This window comes from Cupressus sempervirens, chromosome 6 (assembly GCF_028749045.1).
Source record: "Cupressus sempervirens isolate cs-2001-9-10 chromosome 6, ASM2874904v1, whole genome shotgun sequence".
NCBI classification, from domain to species: Eukaryota; Viridiplantae; Streptophyta; class Pinopsida; order Cupressales; family Cupressaceae; genus Cupressus; species Cupressus sempervirens.
In genome coordinates, this window is record NC_143123.1 from 116893175 (window position 1) to 116913035 (window position 19861).

The 19861-nt window shown below is 36.6% G+C and overlaps 1 protein-coding gene and 1 long non-coding RNA gene across 12 annotated transcripts in view; both read left to right on the plus strand.

The window, feature by feature from the left end:
* Positions 1-1732: 1732 nt before the first annotated feature.
* LOC149551488 (Protein kinase superfamily protein) lies at positions 1733-6908 on the plus strand. Of its 6 annotated transcripts, XR_016352747.1 has the most exons (9): positions 1733-1931; positions 2086-4228; positions 4387-4515; positions 4997-5132; positions 5275-5363; positions 5659-5770; positions 5893-5999; positions 6131-6291; positions 6401-6621. XR_016352747.1 is itself a non-coding variant. In XM_089786983.1 (8 exons), the coding sequence occupies exons 2-8, from the start codon at positions 2298-2300 to the stop codon at positions 6228-6230; spliced, it is 2604 nt and encodes an 867-aa protein (XP_089643109.1). In that variant the 5' UTR covers positions 1733-1931; positions 2086-2297; the 3' UTR covers positions 6231-6908. The 6 variants fall into 6 exon arrangements, 2 of the variants coding, with proteins under 2 accessions (XP_089643109.1, XP_089643108.1); XM_089786983.1 differs by having other exon boundaries at positions 6131-6908; XR_016352748.1 differs by having other exon boundaries at positions 1735-4228; positions 6401-6908.
* The window catches only part of LOC149551489 (uncharacterized), a 42068-nt gene continuing 28845 nt past the window's right edge, over positions 6639-19861 (plus strand). For 3 of the 6 annotated variants that reach the window (XR_016352755.1, XR_016352752.1, XR_016352754.1), the window contains exons 1-2: positions 6639-6778; positions 9956-10213. This is a non-coding gene — a long non-coding RNA (uncharacterized LOC149551489). The remainder of the gene's footprint in view (positions 6779-9955; positions 10214-19861) is intronic. The other 3 variants (XR_016352756.1, XR_016352751.1, XR_016352753.1) reach the window with 2 other exon arrangements.

Here is a 19861-nt window from a genome sequence, read left to right on the forward strand (position 1 = left end):
ACAATGCAAACTTAAGAAGACAAGTTTAACACTATCACCCTGAGCCATTCAATATAAGAGAAAGAGGCATTTCTAGGCACAACTCTTAATGCAATTCAAGTTAGATTATAAAAATCCCAAGTAGAATTAAGGGGTGCCAATACTAAACCAAAATCTTGTTAAGGAAGTACGCAAGCAAGGCCTCTTTCATGCAATGTAAATAGTCTTGAGATTAACAATGTGAATTGATCTAATTGATTCAATGACAAGAGTAAGATAGATCTAGGTACTAAATATATGTAATCAACCCAATTCAGAAATGAAAATAGGTCTATGTTAAAAGATAAAATACTCACTTTGAAATGTGTAAGGGAATATAGTTTTTTCAGTTTGAAAATCATAGACTTGAGACTGATTGAACTTCCAACTACAAATTTGTGATCACGACAGAAAACTTGGATTTTTATTTATTTTTTCAACTTAGTGAGAAAGTGTTCAAACACTATACAAGAAGGTGGACATGTTCCTAGTGCACTGTAGAAAAGTCAACCCAAATTCTTCGGAAAGCCTCGACATGTAGTTTCCAAACATGTGGTCATAATTTTGACAACCTACAAGTCTATTACAAAATTAATGTGAGTGGTTGGTTTTATAGGGATTTGCCTTAGGCAACCCCCGTTTTGGTGATTTCCACCTCCACGAATAACCATTAGAGAGATTGTTGTTGTTGTTGTTGCGTGTGTGTGTGTTGTGGTCATAAATCCTAGATTGTAGATCTAGAATGTAAATATCTAGAAAATGCTAAGAATCTACTATATGAGTGACATCCTAGCATGCAAGTGTAAATGTGTGCAAACTATGAAGATAACAAAATATTCGACGTGAACATAATATATGAAGCATACCAAGCCCCCAAGACTAAAGCATCCTACCCATCTTCATGATCCCCTTGCATCTCTGTGATGTCATGTGGTGTTTGAATGCTTAAATTGAAATATGTTGATGAAGACTTCACTTTAATAACAAATGAATTAGCTTCCACCTTGTAATTGCTCTATGTTAGATTGGAGTGTCCACGCATGCGTGTATCTTGCTTTCTTTTTATGTCAAATTCATTGATGCCTTTTTATAGTGAATTTATGAGATTACCCCCACAAGAGCTGATTGCATTGAGCGAGAATCATGTTGAAATTTGAAATAAGACTAAGGCCCAAACTACATAACCATCACATAACATGTCGACTTTGGAAGAGGTTGACTTGAGTTGACCTATTCCATAGGAGGCCACAGTCTTGGAGTTGTAACTTACGATTCCAAGATTGCAAAAGGTCTAGGTGTACTGTGCATCGAGGATTGATAAATCATGATTATAATTGGAAATAGGACCTAAAAAGAGGAGGATGCATAAAAATTAGATCCCACCTCGTCCCTTGAGTAAGCAAAAGAGAAATCAAAAGAAGATGTGTTAGTTCTATCTTAATTTTGAATAAGAAAGGAAAAATAAAGAAGAAAATATGTATTTCAAATAGGAAAATATGTTATGCAAATACAAGTGTACAATGTAAACACACTAAATAAGAGCTAAAAGATTATAAATTGAAGACTTCAAATTTCCTCTTGTAAACAATAGAATAAAATACAAGTAGGTATAAACTTCTTTCTTATCTTACTATTCCAAAGGTGCAATTGCAAGACGTGCAAGCACATGGACTTCACTAATACAAAAATTTGGTACTCACTAGCATTTTAGAGGTGCAGGATATCATCCAAAACGAAGAACATCAAATATCCTTTGTATATATTTTTCCGTAGTCTTTCCACTTATCGTGGTAAGCCTAGGGCGTGTTGTACTTTGGCAAACGACCTGCGCTTGTTTCATCCCGCGATCTATAGTCTTTGCTCGTCAGTGTATCAGTTGCTGAACCAGCGCATATCACCATGAATACAACTTGGTAAGCACTAACTTTAACACCGCATTCTTCTGCCCTACACATTTTCTCCTTCTATGACTTCTTTCAATCGAACTATATGATAGTAAAACCCCAGTTGTGAATGCTACCTGCTGACAAACAAAATTAAGGGCAGGTTATTTTAATCCGATTTCAGGAATACCTGCTGATAAGCAAAATTAAAGGCAGTTTAAGTTAACAAGATTTACAGGTTAGTAAGGTCCGGGATTCAGAAAACTAAATCATAGTCAATTCAGGAGCAATTCTTTTGTCGGGGTTTGTTTGGCAGTTTGGCTCCAGTTTTTGTGAAGCCCGGAAATTCTAAGAAAGGGCGTTTTAAGAGGCAGAATTTAGTTTTCTAGGGTTGGCATGGCGGCCGGCAGGCATGGGGGCCGCAGAGACGATGAATTCAGGGACAGGGACTCGTTCTTTGTGAAACAGATGGAGGAAAATGAACGGGGCAGGAATCGAGACGTTGACCGACGCCGTGACAGGGAATGGGAAAATGATAGGGTTAGGGAGCGCTCGAGAGACTACAGGCCTTCTAGGGCTCGGCACAGGGAAAAGGAGCACAGGGATCGGAACGGGGTTTATGCTTCTGGTTACTCTTCCTCGCCTCCTCGGGTTCAGGGTGATAATAATTATAGCCACGGTCAGGCGAGCCACACCAAGGATTTGGATAGGGAGCCTGGGGAGCTTTCTAGCGGTAGTGTTTCCGAGGACGGCGGTGGTGGCTCTTGGGTTGCTGATCATGGACCGGGATTTGATGGGGGGGCAGGGTTTCGTTCCAGTCAGTTTATCGAAGGTGAAGTGCGCAAGCCCGAACGTACGAGTAGTAGTTCTCCTGTTCAGAAAAAAAGGAAATATTCTCCAATTGTTTGGGATTTAGAAGAGAAGCCCGCCTCCCCTTCTACTGCGCAGGCGAGGATGGTGAGTAATAATTTAGGGGCCTCGAGTGCTGTAGATGATGTCGCTTCTTCTAAGGTAAGCCCCACTAAACTTCCTCCGCCCCCTCCGCTACCCCCGTCACTTTTAGCGAATTCTAATCGCCCCGGAGAGTTGATGTATCCTAATGCCAAAATTACAACTTCTCCCGGAAACAGAGGCACCACTCAGGGTTCTGGATCAAGAGTAGGGGCTGCTGTTGCTCCCTTAAAAAACAATTCTCCTAGCCAGTCAGTGGGCAGATTACTCGAATCAAAAGAACCTACACCTCCATTTCTTTCCGGAGGATTTGAAGATTCAGTTTCTCCAACCTCACCCAATCCCAGTGTTCTAGGCAATGATAGTAATGAGAAAGTGGATGGTACTAGTGTTAGTTATATTCCAATGCAAGATCGTCGGTTGTCCCCATTGTCAGAGGAGGAAAGAGAGCCTGGGCAGTTGCCCGACAGCCCCAGGCCGCGTGAAGATGAGGAAGAGTCTTATCTTCCTCAGACTCGGTATATTTCCACATCAAGGTGGGCAGAGGAGTACAATTCGCCCAAAGATTTGAAGTCTGAGGACGAAGGTCTGAGAAAGAGGAAAAAACGGTCTACCAGCATGGACAGTGAAGAGGGGAGATACTCGTCCGAGCATAGTGGTACTAACAAGCAGGGTAGTGGTCAAAGTATTTCTCCTGAACCTGGTGAATACACAGGAGAGAGATTGGAAAGTTCAAGAGGAAAATCGAAAAGTTCTGATGAAGAAATGGGACAAGTTGGAGACAGAGATAATGAGAAGCTCGCCAGAGGGGATGAGCTTTATGACGAGGAGTTGAACCAGCGAGAGCTTATGGACCTGGACAATGGTAATAATAGTGAAGATAGTCATGATCAACGACCTCAGTCAGAGTCAGATGATGAAACTGATTCTGCTATTCCAATTGAGCCTCCTGTACCACCACAACGGACAATTGACATGTTACAGGGTTGCAGAAGTGTGGATGAATTTGAGAGGCTCAATAAAATTGATGAAGGTACTTATGGAGTTGTTTACAGGGCTAAGAATAAGAAAACTGGGGAAATAGTGGCTCTGAAAAAGGTAAAGATGGAAAAAGAAAGAGAGGGCTTTCCTTTAACTTCTCTGAGGGAGATAAATGTTCTGCTTTCCTTCCACCATCCATCTGTTGTTGATGTAAAGGAGGTAGTTGTGGGAAGCAACTTAGATAGCATTTTTATGGTTATGGAATACATGGAACATGATCTGAAAGGACTTATGGAAACCATGAAACAGCCCTATAGCCAGAGTGAAGTGAAGTGTCTGATGCTGCAGCTCTTTGAGGGTGTTAAATATCTTCATGACAATTGGGTGCTGCACAGGTATAGAACTCTTTGATTGCTTTTAATGTCTGCAAGTGCAAACAGCATTTATGATATATTTGTTTTTATTCATTCACGAGTTAAGAGGAATGAGATGTATTCTCTTACATGAATTTTGGACTAAGTGGGAACATTCTGTTATGTTGATCATTTTCAAGGGACTTGAAAACGTCAAATCTTCTTTTAAACAATCGGGGTGAATTGAAGATTTGTGATTTTGGTTTGGCTCGTCAATATGGAAGTCCACTGAAACCTTATACGCACATGGTGGTCACATTATGGTATAGGTATTATTTGGAACTCTTTTAAATTTATGTGAATAATCTTACGTGGAGTTTATTATGCTGTTCTTGTACTCATGTAAGTCCTTATTCCATTCCATCTTGTATTATTACAAGCTTATGCGTTGATCATCTTGTTGGTAACTACTTTTAAAATTCAATATCAGTGGATGTTTTAGAATAATCAAGCCTAACAAACATCCTTACTCTCTCAACAATATTACAGAGTATTTATTGTTTTTGTCTTGCTACTAAAAAGAAGCATGTCATATCATGTGCAGAGTTGGCTGCTGCTTGTAAAGATTTAATTGCATGCTACTCGTAAAGATATAATTGCATTTTACATTATGTAGGAAATCGTTTTGATGACACTCCGTCTGATTTATGTAGGATGGTTGCATGCTCATGCCGAGAGGTGGTAAATGAAAATTCTTTTGGAGAAGCTATAATGTTTTTACCTAATACTATTCTATTATTAATTATTCAGACCTCCGGAGCTTTTATTGGGAGCAAAGCAGTATTCAACAGCTATTGATATGTGGTCTCTTGGATGTATTATGGCGGAACTTTTGGCAAAGGAACCTTTGTTCAATGGAAAAAGTGAAATTGATCAACTAGACAAGGTACACGTTCAATTTTTAACTCTGTTTGTATGCTAAAATTAGATCATGTCTACTAATGCTCCATTTTATACCTGCTAGATTATATTACCGTGCTTTTTAATTATTATGTTCTCAGAAAGTATTTGATATTTTGCTGATGCAGATATTTAGGACCCTTGGGACTCCAAATGAAAGAATATGGCCAGATTTTGTCAATTTGCCTGGTGTGAAATGCAACTTTGTTAAACAACCGTAAGCATTTTGGTCTTCTTTACTTCATGTTGTCCCAAGCTTTTAATACTTGTAATTACAAAAGCACGATAACATAGCAGAGCAAGCACTATTTTTTACTGGTTACTGCAAACATTTTGGTTTTCTTTACTTCATGTTGTCCCAAGCTTTTAATTCTTGTAATTACAAAAGCACGATAACATAGCAGAGCAAGCACTATTTTTTAGTGGTTTCGTTGCTGGTGTTAATTTACAAGCAATTTGTTGTTTGTTGTTTTTTTCATTATAAAGTGTACAATTATACAATTCCAACACAGGTATAATAAACTTCGGGATAAATTTCCACCGACATCATTTTCTGGAAGGCCAACTCTATCAGAAAGTGGGTTTGATCTTTTGAATCGACTTCTTACATATGATCCCAGCAAGGTTACTTTTTTTCTATTTGTTTTGTGGTTAATATTTTTTGCAGCTAGTTATGAGGATGTTAATGATAATTGAAGTAGATATCGTGTATATGAAGCTGATTAGTAATCAAATGTAAGCTGCAGCGAATAACAGCAGAGGAAGCACTTAAGCACGAATGGTTCAGGGAAGTACCACTGCCTAAATCGAAAGAGTTTATGCCAACATTTCCAGCTCGAAATGATCATGATAGGTGTGATGTTTTGCTAGAAATTGTGAATTTTATTAGCATATTGACAAAGCTTAAAAATTTACAAAGACAGATAATTCTGCCTTTTAAGCTAGATATTGATTTTAACATATTAATGGATGACTTTTGTTTAGGCGAATGCGGAGGATTCTGAAAAGCCCAGATCCTTTAGAAGAGCAACGGAGAAAAGAACTTCGACAAGGTGAATTAGGTTCTGGTGGCTTGTTTTGCTGATTTTAGAGAGGGTACTCTGTCAAAGAACAGGCGTGCACCCTGGAAGGCATTTGTTCCTGAGGTACACATGGACATCGTTCTGATTAAATCTTCAAGAAAGATATTAATCAGCACTCAAAGTTGCAAAAACTGTCTTGAAATTTTCAATAATCCATAATGTTGATGAGCAGGCTCCTCAGATCACATTTGTAAGTGGAGGATGTCAGTATCTTGCTTTTGCCACCAAGTGAAATATGTTCTGGAATTTATTTTATTCCTCAGGGGTAATGGTTCTAGAGTGAATCCTGCATGCAGCTTGCATCGCAAGGTTTGGCTTAAGGTTCATTTGAAGATTGTGTATGTAACATATTTTCTTTTAGAATAGTATTAAAGCTAAACAAGTTTCACCAAAGCTGTGCGATGCAATCGATGTTTATTTTCCGATATGTGAATTTGTTATATTTTTAATCTTGCCATTGTGTTTGCAAGAGAACGACTGGTGATAAGTGGAGGACTTTTGCACTTTATACCACAGAAGGGATTGAAGGCATAAAGCACTTTTAATTAAGGTAATAATGCTTATTCAGTATCTGTGGGGCTATCCCACTCAAGCTAAAGTTAGTTTTGCTTTCCATCAATGATGGATAACAATTGGTGATGGGCAGAAGTGATAGGCAAATATCCATTTTATCATAATCACATTTTCTTGTGTGGCCATTACTACTATATATAATGCACGCCATTTAGAAGTTAAAATAATTAATTGTCTTGAGTGTGAAGCTGAGGGCTTGGGAGTCTTTTTGATAACTAATTTATGAGTCACATTATAAGTTGTTCTATGAATTGATGTATAACAAATGTCCTCATTCTTATTTTGCATAGTGATGCTCTATGTAATTTATCAGAACAAGTCCTTGGGATATCTATGTCTTGATAGGAACATTTGTATAAATCAGAAAGACAAGTCTGATAAGCTGCAGTTCGTTGCACAGTGACATTTTAACAATTAATGGCCTGCTTAAAGCATAGACCTATTTTTCATCCTGAAAGGACTGCATAGAATCTACATGGCTATTGAAAAACACACTTTGTATTTTGTTTTCTTTGCTTCAGCCTTCTCACTATTCTCATTTTTCCTTTCCAGATCTCACTTGTACTCTTTCTGTATGTATTAGTTTGCTCTTATACACGTATGCATGTTTATCTTCCTGTTAGAGGCTGAGGGCATTCTCTTGGCTAATCTTGTGCATGTGACGAAGTTTGTCTCATGACATATTCTAGGACTGGTTGTAATTTTAATGTCTGGGGGGTGCAGGTGATCCATACCAAAAAAACTCCTTAATTTTAACTTCTATAATACAATTAGTGGAAAATTTTGAAGACCAGTTTTGCGAATATCATTGCAGCTAGTGTAACAGAAGGTCTTATATATTTCCCTATCCTAATGGTCTGTTTACGTGACATTTCATTGGATATCTATACACCAGATGACTTTGAAATTTGCAAATAGAAAATTTGAAATATTTTCAGTTTAATATGGAAAAATGTTCGTCATATCAGTGGAAACTTCTATATGGTGTGCAATTAAGAAAAAAATGCTCAATAGTTCACTTTCTTTTAAAAGATAATCAAACCGTATTGTTGTGAATCCAACATGAGTTGGTATAATAAGTAAAATTAGGTCCCTTATATCTGTTCTTTACCATTTTGTGCATGAGCTGGTCCTTTTCTGTGCACGCCTAAAAATTATGATTTATATATGAAATAAGAATCATAGTAAACTTTAAAAGAATTCCTTTAATGTGGGAAATGATGAACTAATATATAATATATTGATATATTTTTCCAGAAAAGTGCATAAAGTTGCTTTTGTTAATCTGAGAAAGTTACAAATATCTCTTTGGTGAATATGTTCATACAATACTTGGAACAAGAACATCGAACCATTTGTATCTCAATTTAATAATCCCAATTTAGCAATATTTATGGAAATCAGTTTTTTGGTCCAGCAACATGGATTCTTTTATTTATAACAGGAACTAATGGAAATGGCATCAACAAGACATTTGTTCTGATGGAGCTTTTTGAAATGTTAAGATCATGTCATTTTATACAAAGAAACAGTTGAAGATATCTAGCAGTGAGTGTTTTTTGAATGACTGGGATGATAGGTTACTCTGTATATTCTTTCAAAATTCTGTAGCTTAGCCATATATTTTGCTACAGAATTCAATTGGAAAATTGATCAGGGCCTACAGCTGTGGTAGTCTATAATATTTTTCATCCATAATCAGCTAATTGATTAGCCTTTGGGCTTGCATTGTAAATCTACCAAAATTAGTAGTATAAACATGCATTGAGGCTCTAAAACTCTTTGGGTTCACTTTGTAAATCTATTTGAATTGACACGAATACGAGTAGCAGGACAGTTATTCAGCTTTTATTAGTTTTTAGAGTGGAAATGTGATTTTTTAGGGGGGTTATTATGGAAGGCTTTCTGGCTACTGCAGAAATGCCAGGAATTATTCTGTACTGCAAGGAGACAGCAGGCTTACAAAATGACTTTTCATTCGCCTTTTTTGAAATCAAGATGGAGAGAAATCTTTCAACAATCCATGTTTACTTATGTTCGTTTTGTATGTATTTATTTAAATCTTATAAAATCATGGAATTAACTTATATTCCTCGTCTAAATGTGCATCTACTTGCTTGATTGTTAATGGCATCAGGATATTCATGGGAGTATGTATTTTACTGTTGTTTTGAGAATAAACAAACTTAAAAAAATTCTGTATTATTTATCATATTGAATTAACCCATGTTGTCAACTTTGAAAAAATTGGTCAGTACATCAGCTATGATGGTAATTCTCTCAAATTTGTTGTGTTTTTTTAATTAATTATATGAATGTCCTTGAGAATTTTAATTTTCTCTTGTGGACAAAAGTGACTTCGTCTAGCTATCATATAATTCATAATCATGTGTATGGTGTTTTTCTGTACCTCAAGCTAATTAAGTAATAGTCATATATTGGAGCTGTAAAATGCAATGTATTTAGTCTAGATATTAGCATAAAGTGTCAAGAACGTTATGCTGGAGAATTTTCTGCACTTATTTCTTTTGGCTATCCACGAACACTACAAACACATTTTCCCAGCATGCTTTAGTGGTAATTTTATTTTGTTGGATAAAGCTGTTCTGCAATGTTTCAAATTATTGTGCCTGATCCATTCATGTTTGTTCGTAAACAAGTGGCTATATGAAAGTGGTTTTCTACAGTGTTTTATTTCATAATTCACTACGTCTAAAATCATAGCACAAGCGTGTTATAGGTTTATTGAAGTTTATACACAGACAAATAACACACTTTACTAGAATGTTAGTACATGCAAAAGTACTTTTGTAATGCAAATCGAGAGTTATGATTACTCTGTTCTGTGCGCTGTCTTTTCCATTGTTGTTTAGGTTCACAATATTTCTCTAATGGCATCTCAAGCTATTCTCAGATGTACTTCCTTACATCTTCTGGTTTCAATGTTTTATCACTTTTATGTAATTTGTATTTCTGCAAAGCATTTCTGCAGGTTTTCTTGTTCTAGTTTTGCCATCAAGAATATTTAGTCCAATCAAAATATTCTTGTTTGGAATATTGAAAAGAACATTATTGTATAAAGGCTCAACACATTGGAGAGTTTATTTATATGGTTGCAATGTTCATGACATTTTCTTGCAAATGTGATCTGCAGTACCAGAGCCAGAAGGTTCAAGAGGGGATGAACTTGACAAATTATTTATCATTTGGGAATCTTTCATAGATTGGTTGTCTCATTGCATGTTCCAGGGATGATTTGCCAGTGTGGTAGAGGTACATTGTCATCCTTATTTCTCTTTTTGAGCAAAGTCTACTGTCACTTGATGCATCCGTTTTACCTGGTTGGTTGAAGTGCATGACAAGTACATCTGCAAGATGGATGCTCTATGCGGCCAAAGGAAATTGTATTGTGGTAATCTGTTATTTCAGTCTTATATAACCATGTCTAGTTGGTCATGTCTTGATTATGGTTTCATTTTACAAAATTGTTTCCGCTTACATCTCAGTATTTTGATCATGTTCATTACTTTTTCAATTATGGAATCAGAGTTTTGTTGTTTTCCATATAATATCAAGCAGAAAAGACTGGTGTGGATATGGTGACTTGATCTTTTTGGGATCTTTGCATTGAGAGAATCCATAGAGTCCAAGAGTGCTTGATCATTTTACAGATAATCGTGGAAAGTATTTTTGTTGTATGGCCTGGAGCAACAAAGCTATTTCTGAAATGCATTTCTGATTTTTCTATTATGGAAAAAGTTTGACTTCCCATTTCAATTTTGCATTTAATGTATTTTATATTTATCCACGTTAGGTTTTCAAGTTAGAAAGTGTGATTAGTCTCTGTTGAAACCAGAGCTAGAAATATATATTTTAAATAGAAAATCTAGAGTATACTGTTTTCAATCTTATTAAACATTTTGTTACTTGTGATAACTGTATTGTTGCCTCGCTTTTGTATCACTCATTGTCTTGTGCTCAAAATTAGGCAATCCTGAGTTGTGTAATAACTACCATACATTTGATATATCCTACCTGTGTAAGAAGATTAGAAACAATTAAATATTTAGACAGTTGAGGTGAAAAATTTATTACGAAGTAATTGGTAAAATACTTGCTTGTTATTAACAGAGACCAAAAGGTCATTATATTATACAAAAGAATAGAATGATGTTTCCTTAGGAAATGATCATAAAGAATAGAAATATTCTATTCTAATAGAGAAAGCTAAAAAAGCTAAAGCTAACTAAAGCTAACTAGATATTTACAATAGATTACCATTAAGACAATTATTTATTACACCGAGTTGTCTTCTGACTTTGATAAGCTTATCAGGACCAAGAGGCTTGGTGAGGATTTCTGTAGTTTGATCTGTGGTAGGAACATACTGCAAATCTATAATCTCGTCCTCAACTAGCTGTTGCATGTAATGACAGTGAACATCCACATGCTTGGTTCGTTTATGGAAGACTGGGTTTCATGCTAACTTGATAACGCCTTCATTATCAACAAACAGAGTAGTCGGTCCTATGGTGACATTTGCATACCACCAAGAATTTGACGAAGCCAAACAACATCATATCCCGCCTTAACAATTTCTCTGTATTCGACACCAGATCCCAAACTGAACAGATATCTAGAAGTTGACTTTTTATCATCAACAGAGCCTACCTAGTCTGAATTTGTGAATCCACTGAGTTTAGGATTAGAACTTTGAGAGTACAGTAGTCCATAATTTGAAGTGCCCTTCTCATAACAAACCACACGCTTTGCTGCTATCTAATGATCAGCCTTAGGAGCTGTCATAAAGCATGAGATATAGTTGTCTGTGAAGCTAGTATCAGGCTTAGTAGCAAAGATGTAGATGAGGTTGCCTACTAGTTGCATGCATGTAGTATCATAAACAGAATGAGAATTAGACTTTGCGGATAACTTGAGATCTTTCTCCATAGTTGTAGATGCATGCTTGCAATCTTGCATACGAAATTTGTCTAATAGGGCCTTGGCATATTTGGACCGAGAGATGAATATACAAGAAGACTATTGCCAAACTTCAACACCTAGGCAATACTGCATGAGCCCAAGGTCAGTCATATCAAAAGATTGGCATAAATTTGGTTTGATTCCCTAAACCAAAGATGCCGAACTACCAGTGATGATCAAATCATCCACATAAATAACCAGAAGGATGATGTCATTATCAATAGTCTTGATGTACATATTTGAGTCTGAGGAACTCCTCTTAAAGCCTTGACCATTAAGGTACTGGTCAATTTTGATGTACCATGCCCGAGGGGCCTGCTTCAAGCTATAGAGAGCTTTTACCAATTTGAGAACTTGATGGTCTTTACTAGCAACCTTGAAACCAAGAGGCTGCATCATGTAGGCCTCTTCATGGAGATCACAATTTAGGAAAGCACTCTTGATGTCCATCTAATGGACCTTTCAGCCAAATTGTGTTGCCATGGCTAGGACTAATCTGATGGTGCTCATCTTTGCAGTAGGAGCAAAGGTCTCCTCATAATCAATGCCCTGACACTGAGAAAAGCCCTTCGCTACTAAACAAGCTTTGTACTTTTCCAAAGTACCATCCGATTTGTATTTGATTTTGTGAACTCATTTGCAACCAATGAGTTTCTTCCTTGGTGGAAGATCAGAAAGGACCCAGGTGTTGTTCTTCAACAGGCTCTAGTGTTCAAATGTCATGGCCTCTTCCCACTATGGAATTCCTTTAGCCTCAGAATATGTTTGAGGTTCAAACACACTGTGAATGTTGGACATGAGAGCAAAGTTAACAAACTGTATAGGTTTGCTCTGTTTCCGAGCAGTTCTCCCATCAATTCATCATCACAAAGATCAACAAGTGTCTTAGCCCACCACTTAGGCCGGAGAGGAGAATGATCAACATTAGTATTAGGAGATGCTTGGTGATCAGGTTCCTCATCAGAAGAATTTGGATCAAACTCAGGGGAAGCATCTCCAAATTAAGGTGAACTTGCAGGAGAAGCCGGAGGTGTCTGTATAGGGATCATTGATATAACTGGAGCTAAAGGAGTTATTGGAGCCCTCCCATCAGATGGACCTAATGGAAGCCGAACTCCTAGCTCATGAGCCTTCATAGGCTGGTCTGTTGGATCAGGAATAGGAGAAAGAAGCATGAAAGGTCCTCATTGCTCATCAAAGACTACATCACGACTGTAGATGAGACGAGATGTCTCAACATCGATCATACGGTGGGCTTTGTGAAGACTACTGTATCCAACAAGCATGAGTTTCTGACTCTTGGCGTCCAACTTGGTGCGTGACGCATTAGGGATCCAAACAAAAAGCAAGGGAGCCAAAAACCTTTAGGTGATTGATTCTGGGCTTGTGACCTGACTAGGCTTCTTCCAGAGTTTTACCTTTGACTGCCACTGTGGGTGACTAGTTTCACCTTTGACTGCCACTGTGGGTGACTAGTTCAACGGATAAATTGTAGTTAAACTACTTCTGCTCAAAACTTCTTCGGAACATGTCATTGTTCGAGCATGGATCGAGCCATCTCAGTGATTGTCTGGTTCCGATGTTCAACTACACCGTTCCGTTGTGGTGTGTGGGGTGTGGTTAACTGGTGTTTGATGCCATGCATATCTAAGAAGCTAGGGAAAACATTTGAACAAAATTCCCCCCATTGTCTGATTAAAGAGTAATAATAGATTTCCTAGAATCTTTTTCAACTAAACGTTTAAACTGCTAAAATACAAGAAATGCATTTGATTTCTTTTTAAGGAAATAAACCCACATTTTTCTACTGAAATCATCAACAAATAACAGAAAATACTTGGACCCAAGAACAAAAAGGAGTGGCCATAGGGCCGCAGATATCAGCATGAACAAGCTAAAGTACCTGAGAAGCTTGCCATGAATTGCTAGCGGTGAAAGGTATGCGATGTTGCTTCGTAGCTTGGTATGCATCACAAACTCTAAGCTGTTGAGTTCGAATCTCTGGCAATCCAAGAAAAACTCATCCCGAGCAAGCTGTGAGAGATAATGCACATTTAAGTGCCCATATCGTTGATGCCAAAGTGTGCTGACAGAAGACTGCCGAGCAACCACAGCTAAGTCTTGAGAATCACCAGAATCAATAATTTTGATAAGAACATGATCCTCCAGAACCACTGCAATAGTAGATTGAGTTGCTCGATCAGTGATGGTGCACTGATGTGAATTGAAGGTGACATCCAAGTGTGGAGAATGTCGTAGCAATTGATTGACTGAGAGTAGATTTAGTTCCATCTCTGGAATGTAGTACACATTGAGGAATATGAGATTCCTCCTAGTAGACTGAATCTGAATGTTGCCTTTGTTGACAACTGTGTACTCTTCTTTGCCACCAAAAATAACACAGTTTGAATAAGGCTAGTAGTTAGTAAACCAGTCTCTGCAGTGAGTGAAAAGACGAGAGGCACCTAAATCAATGTACTGGGCAGACGATTGAACATCAGACGATTGAACATAATCTCAGACGATTGAACATAATCTGCAGGTCTTTTAGCCTTGAAGGCGTAAAAAGCAGACTTCGTTTGCTTAGTGTGCTCTACACTGTTCACTTTGGGTTGCGAACTTGATTGCTTAGATTGTGCAGCTAAGTGTTTCCAACATTCAACCTTCATGTGTCCAAACTTGTGGCAGTAGCTGCATTGAATGTTCTTCTTTCAGAAACCCTCTAATACTGGAGCAAAGGACTTTTGCTGAGGCGGCTGCTGAAACTTGCCTTTATCCTTTTGAAACGATTTTGTAGCAAAGGCTTGCTCTGTGGAGGTGGAGGTGGAGCTGCTAATAAATTGTTGTTTCTATTGATCTTGCTGAAGCATAAGTGTGCAGAGATCAATGAACTTCAAATCAACACCAAAAGACGTGATGTTGAGAGTCTCGATAAAATGCTCATAGGACTTTGGTAAACTCTGAAGTGTGATAACCACAATATCCTCTTCCTCCATTTTGTGCTTGATGGCAAGTAACTGATCACGAATTTCCTAAATTCGATTCAGGTGTGCGTGGAGCGAGGTGCGCTCATCCATGACAATAGAAAACAGAGTGTTCTTCAGAAAGAAAGCTCTGCTTTTGTCAGAAGTCTCATGAAGACCTTTGAGATGTGTCCAGATCTCGGCAGCTGGCTTCCCAGATGAAAATTTGAGAAAGCTGATCATCAGCCACAGATAATTTGAGAAGTATCACTACCTCTCGATTATTCAGATTACATGCATCTTGATCAAGACCAGGAGTAGTTGGACGCTTTGTGACATCCAGTACAAGTTGATTGTTGTTTCGATATTCAAAAATTGCGATGATTCGCTACTTCCAAGTGCCATAATTTCGAGTCTTGACCATTGAATTTGGAGTTGTGCTTGAGCAAAATGTTTGTCAGAGATGCCATGGCATGTTTTTCAATGAAAAAACATGAAAATCTGTGAATGTATGTTCTTTGAGGCAAAAATATAGAAGACCTAGAAAAGTTGGAGAGTGACGCAGAATAGAGCTTGAAAACCCAAAAGGAATATGTTGTCAATTTTTTGGATCTGTTGGCTTGAAAATCGAGGCAATCAAAAAATCTGATGACGACCTAGTTGAGCTCTCGAAAAACACACCAAGAATCTGAAATCAAAATATTTTTTTCAGCCCAAAAATTAGGGTTTTAAAGAAAATCCTAGTCGACAACAATGGAAGAAGAAAAATTCAGAAAAAATGGTGAATTCTTGGAAAATTTTGTTGATTTTCATCACAGATTGTGGCTACAGGCAGAGATGTGCCATGGAAGATTATTGTATTGACTCCAAACAATGGAGGAATGTGCAGTCACGGGCATCTTAGAAGGGGTAGAGTCGTCTAATGAAGAAACGCGAATTATGCACAAAAAAACCAAGAGTTTTAAGTTGCTATTTTGCTGGAAAAGACCATCAATGGTAGAACGGAAGAGAGAAACCAAAGTTTGTAGACAAGAGGCAACCAAAACGGATGCAATTTGGAGTTGTGATTTGTAGTCATGCCCAAATTCATGATTTTTCTCTTGCTTGTGATTTTCAAATCTTCAAAAAAAAAAGAAACCCTAAACGACATTCATAAAAGAATTTCTCAAGGCAGAAAACCCTTGGCGGGTTGTAGAGAAAAAAACTTGGAAATAAATTAGAACATTTAGAGCAAATAATTTCGACAGAAAGAAATTATAAAATTTTCGTAAAAATTTGAAGTATTGGCTTTGATACAATATTATGAAGTAATTGGTAACATGCTTGTTGTTAATAGAGACTGAAAGGTCATTATATACAAAAGAACAAAACGATGTTTCATTAGGAAATGATCATAAAGAATAGAAACATTCTATTCTAACAGAGAAAGCTAAAAAGCTAAAGATAACTAAAGCTAACTAGATATTTACAATAGATTACCATTAAGACGATTATCTATTATCGTAATAAAATTTATCTAGAAGATTCTTGATTGTGCAAGGTACATTGCTTGGTATGCATCTGGTATTCATATTATTATTTGTATGATAATAAATTAGTTAAATATGAACTACAGCTAAGTAGAATTCATCTCATTTTCCTCCTATAGGCTGTCTTCTACATGTGAATCGTGAGCGTGCAGAATATACGAGTATGTACAGATTGAATCATCGCTATCCTTTGTTCTTTGGCCCATAGCCACACAAGAATTTGTATAACTTTAATCTTGTAGTTGTCTCGTACCTAAAACTCGGCAACCCCATACATGTGTATTGACTTCATACTTTTGCCTATTGCCATACAAGAATTGTGAAATGCATTAGAAGCTGTCAGCACATTAAGAATTTAGGCTCTACCCTCTTATATATGTGAAACTAGAAGGATCTATAAAATAGTTTTGCATATGTAGACAGGCATACTTGAGATGATTCATGCTGGGGATTTGTTGTTCTAGTTGGGATTTATAATGAATGCCACAATTGGTTGATTTTTGGTTTATTATAGAACCTGGGAAAGTTTGAAGTGTTTCATGGAGGTAAGTCAACAATGTCCAAGGTGATAAATGGGAGATATTTTTGACGGCAAGTCAAATTGTGATCCTGCTAACAGGATTCTACTGTCTAAGGTATTTGATTCTTCTAGGATGAATGGCACGGGCTATTGTCCAATAATATATCATTCGGAAGAATGCTGCTTTTGCTCGAGTACACTAGACTAAGTCTTACATTTTCCACAATTAATACAGTTTTTTATAGGTGCTTTGCTAATATTGGAAGAGCCACTGCTATGCTATTGGTATGTCCCCGATAAGGCACGCCTGCCATATTAGTCCCTATCAATATTTGAGCTCTAATTTGGATTCATACATACTAAGGCTAAATACTCATACTATATGTTTAAATTTTATGGAATTTAGATTGATTTTTATATGGAATTATATAAGAAAACTTGATAACAAAAAAATTACTAAAATTTCTAATGCAAACACAACCCTTCTGTAAAATGTATCAAATGAGTCTAAAAATCACGTGATATATATTAAATTTGATTCCTGAATACATGAGGATTTCAAAATCCCTGATTAAGTCAAGTCAGATGCAATAACTCACAACTAACTGACAAACAATGAATTAATGATGAATGTTTTTAAATTCACAGTCATAATTGCATATCTTAGTAGCAAAAAAAATGGTTTTACAATTTCAACTTCCCCATCCTAGTAAAAAATTGGGCAATAGAGGGTATGTTCCTTGCACTTGGTTGTGGCTCCCTACTCGGGTCTACCCTACTACTAGATGGCAATGACTCCTCTACCATTTCAATGTCATCAATAGCAATTGAATCTTCCCTACTCCAGCTGCTGCCATATCCTAACACTCAGTGAACACAAATTCTCAACTTGATAAAATGTCAACAAAACTTGACAACCTCACAAAACACTTCTCAAATCAAGTTCAAACAGAAGAAACCATGCTGAGGCACTAAACCTCAAAACCCTACAGCATTGTCAAATTTAACTATTGCAGCAGAAAGGCACATCTTAGAAGGTATATTTTATAAGTTTACTCAGAAGTGTTGTTGCTCAAAGAATAGGTGTATCCCTTGCAAAGACCAGAGATAATCCAAAAACAAGAGAGTACCATGAAACTAGACTATAAGTAAAATAGCGGTTATCTCAAGAAGGCCCCTCTATAGAAGAAATGAAGCCTAGGAAAGTTGAAAACAAGCTAAACACATCAAATTGTCACTAAAGTCATTTGAGGGAATGAGAGAGGAGCAACACATCATTTACAAATAGAAAAACAGCAACCACCACTTGGCGAAGCAAAGCTATAGTGGTCAGCATGGGTATTTTATAGATGTAAGACATACCTAAGGGGATTTAGTGAGAGCAGAAACCCTACTTAACTCCAATGATACCTTGGACCTAAGTCACAAGGTTCGAGTTCGAGTTCGAGTTCGACGACCTTGAAATTCGGATGAAGTTCGACAAGTCAAAAATATCAAAAAAAAATCGACATTAAATTCGCCTTAATGTAATTTAAAAAAAAAAATATGTACTATTTTTATTATTATATATTTTAATAATTGAGAAAATAATATAAGTATTTACATGTTTAATTATAAATATATGCTACTCATGATTATATAATATAAAATAATATTAACATGTTTTAAATTTTAATATTTAACAAATAATATAAAATTAATAACAATAACAAAACATACAATAATATAAAATTATAACTATTAACTAAATCTAAAATTAAATAATCTCAAAATAATAAAATATTAAACATACTATAATTAAAATTTAAAACTATTAACCAAAACCTAAAATTAAATAATCTTTGAACATTGTTAAAAGGTTAAAAACAATATAATCATTCTTGAACCGCCGACGGAGAGGAACAAGTTTACTTCAGACGCCTTCAGACGGAGAGGAACGAGGATGGAGAGGAATGAAAGCCAAGTTCGTTTAAGATACTGTTCGTTGCAGGGCATTCAAGAGATGCTGAAGGCAAACGAGAAGCAGAGAAGTTAATGCCTTCAAACTAGACGGGAAAGCAGAGAGGTTGGACGACTTGTAACCCATGACCTACACTCATGGTTATAATCTACATACACGATGACCTGCACTCATGGTTATAGTCTACACACACGAATTTGAGATGAATTTTTACGAATTTTTAATGTATTTTTTAGGTTCGCCGAATTTCGAACCTGGAGCCGAAAATACGGCGAACCTTGTGACACAGCCTTGGACAAAAGTCTGAGAGTACCTTTAAGAGCCACATGAGGCAATGGTGTCTCAAGGCTAACAATGTCCCTCTATTTTTGGAGCAATAAGGATTGTTAAACAAAAACCTTACTTAAGTCAATGAGCCTCCTAAGTGATGATGCTGTCAATAGTTTGAAACTTCCTCCCAAAACCTACCGAAGTAATTGAAAATATGTTTCTTGCACAAGTATTCACAGATCATGAACATGGCAAGAGATTGGCATTATGTAAAAACAGGAAAATTATAGCTTTTGAAATGTAAAATTAATTCTCCAGCGCCATTTAAAAGCAAAACCATGTTTCAGGATAGTACGGAAACAAATGTTATTTTTAAGACCCTAATATGGATACAGTTGGATAGATCATTTATAAAAAAAAATACAAAGCTACATATTGATCAAAATACATAGAACATAAAAAAATAACACATTTATAACCTAATTGGTGCAATTTTTATAATTTTATTGTAGATGAGCATAATAGGACTGTTGCTCCTATATTTCACTAATATGTATTGATATGAATCTTGGATACCAACGTGTCTTGGAATAGGTTGGAGGCAAAAACAAAAGCTGGTTGAAGCGGAGGTGGGCACATATTCGTTCGGATGTTGGCTGAAAGCCACTCCCGACTAATTGAATGCGATTCTTCCTTCAATTCCTCATTGTGGAAAATCTATTTCGTTTGGCAGCGGGAATATGAGTGGAATAGGCATATGCAAATTCTTAAAATTTCGACTTCTCTGTTTGAGTCCACCAAATCAGAATTGCGAATAGGAATACATATTCTAATT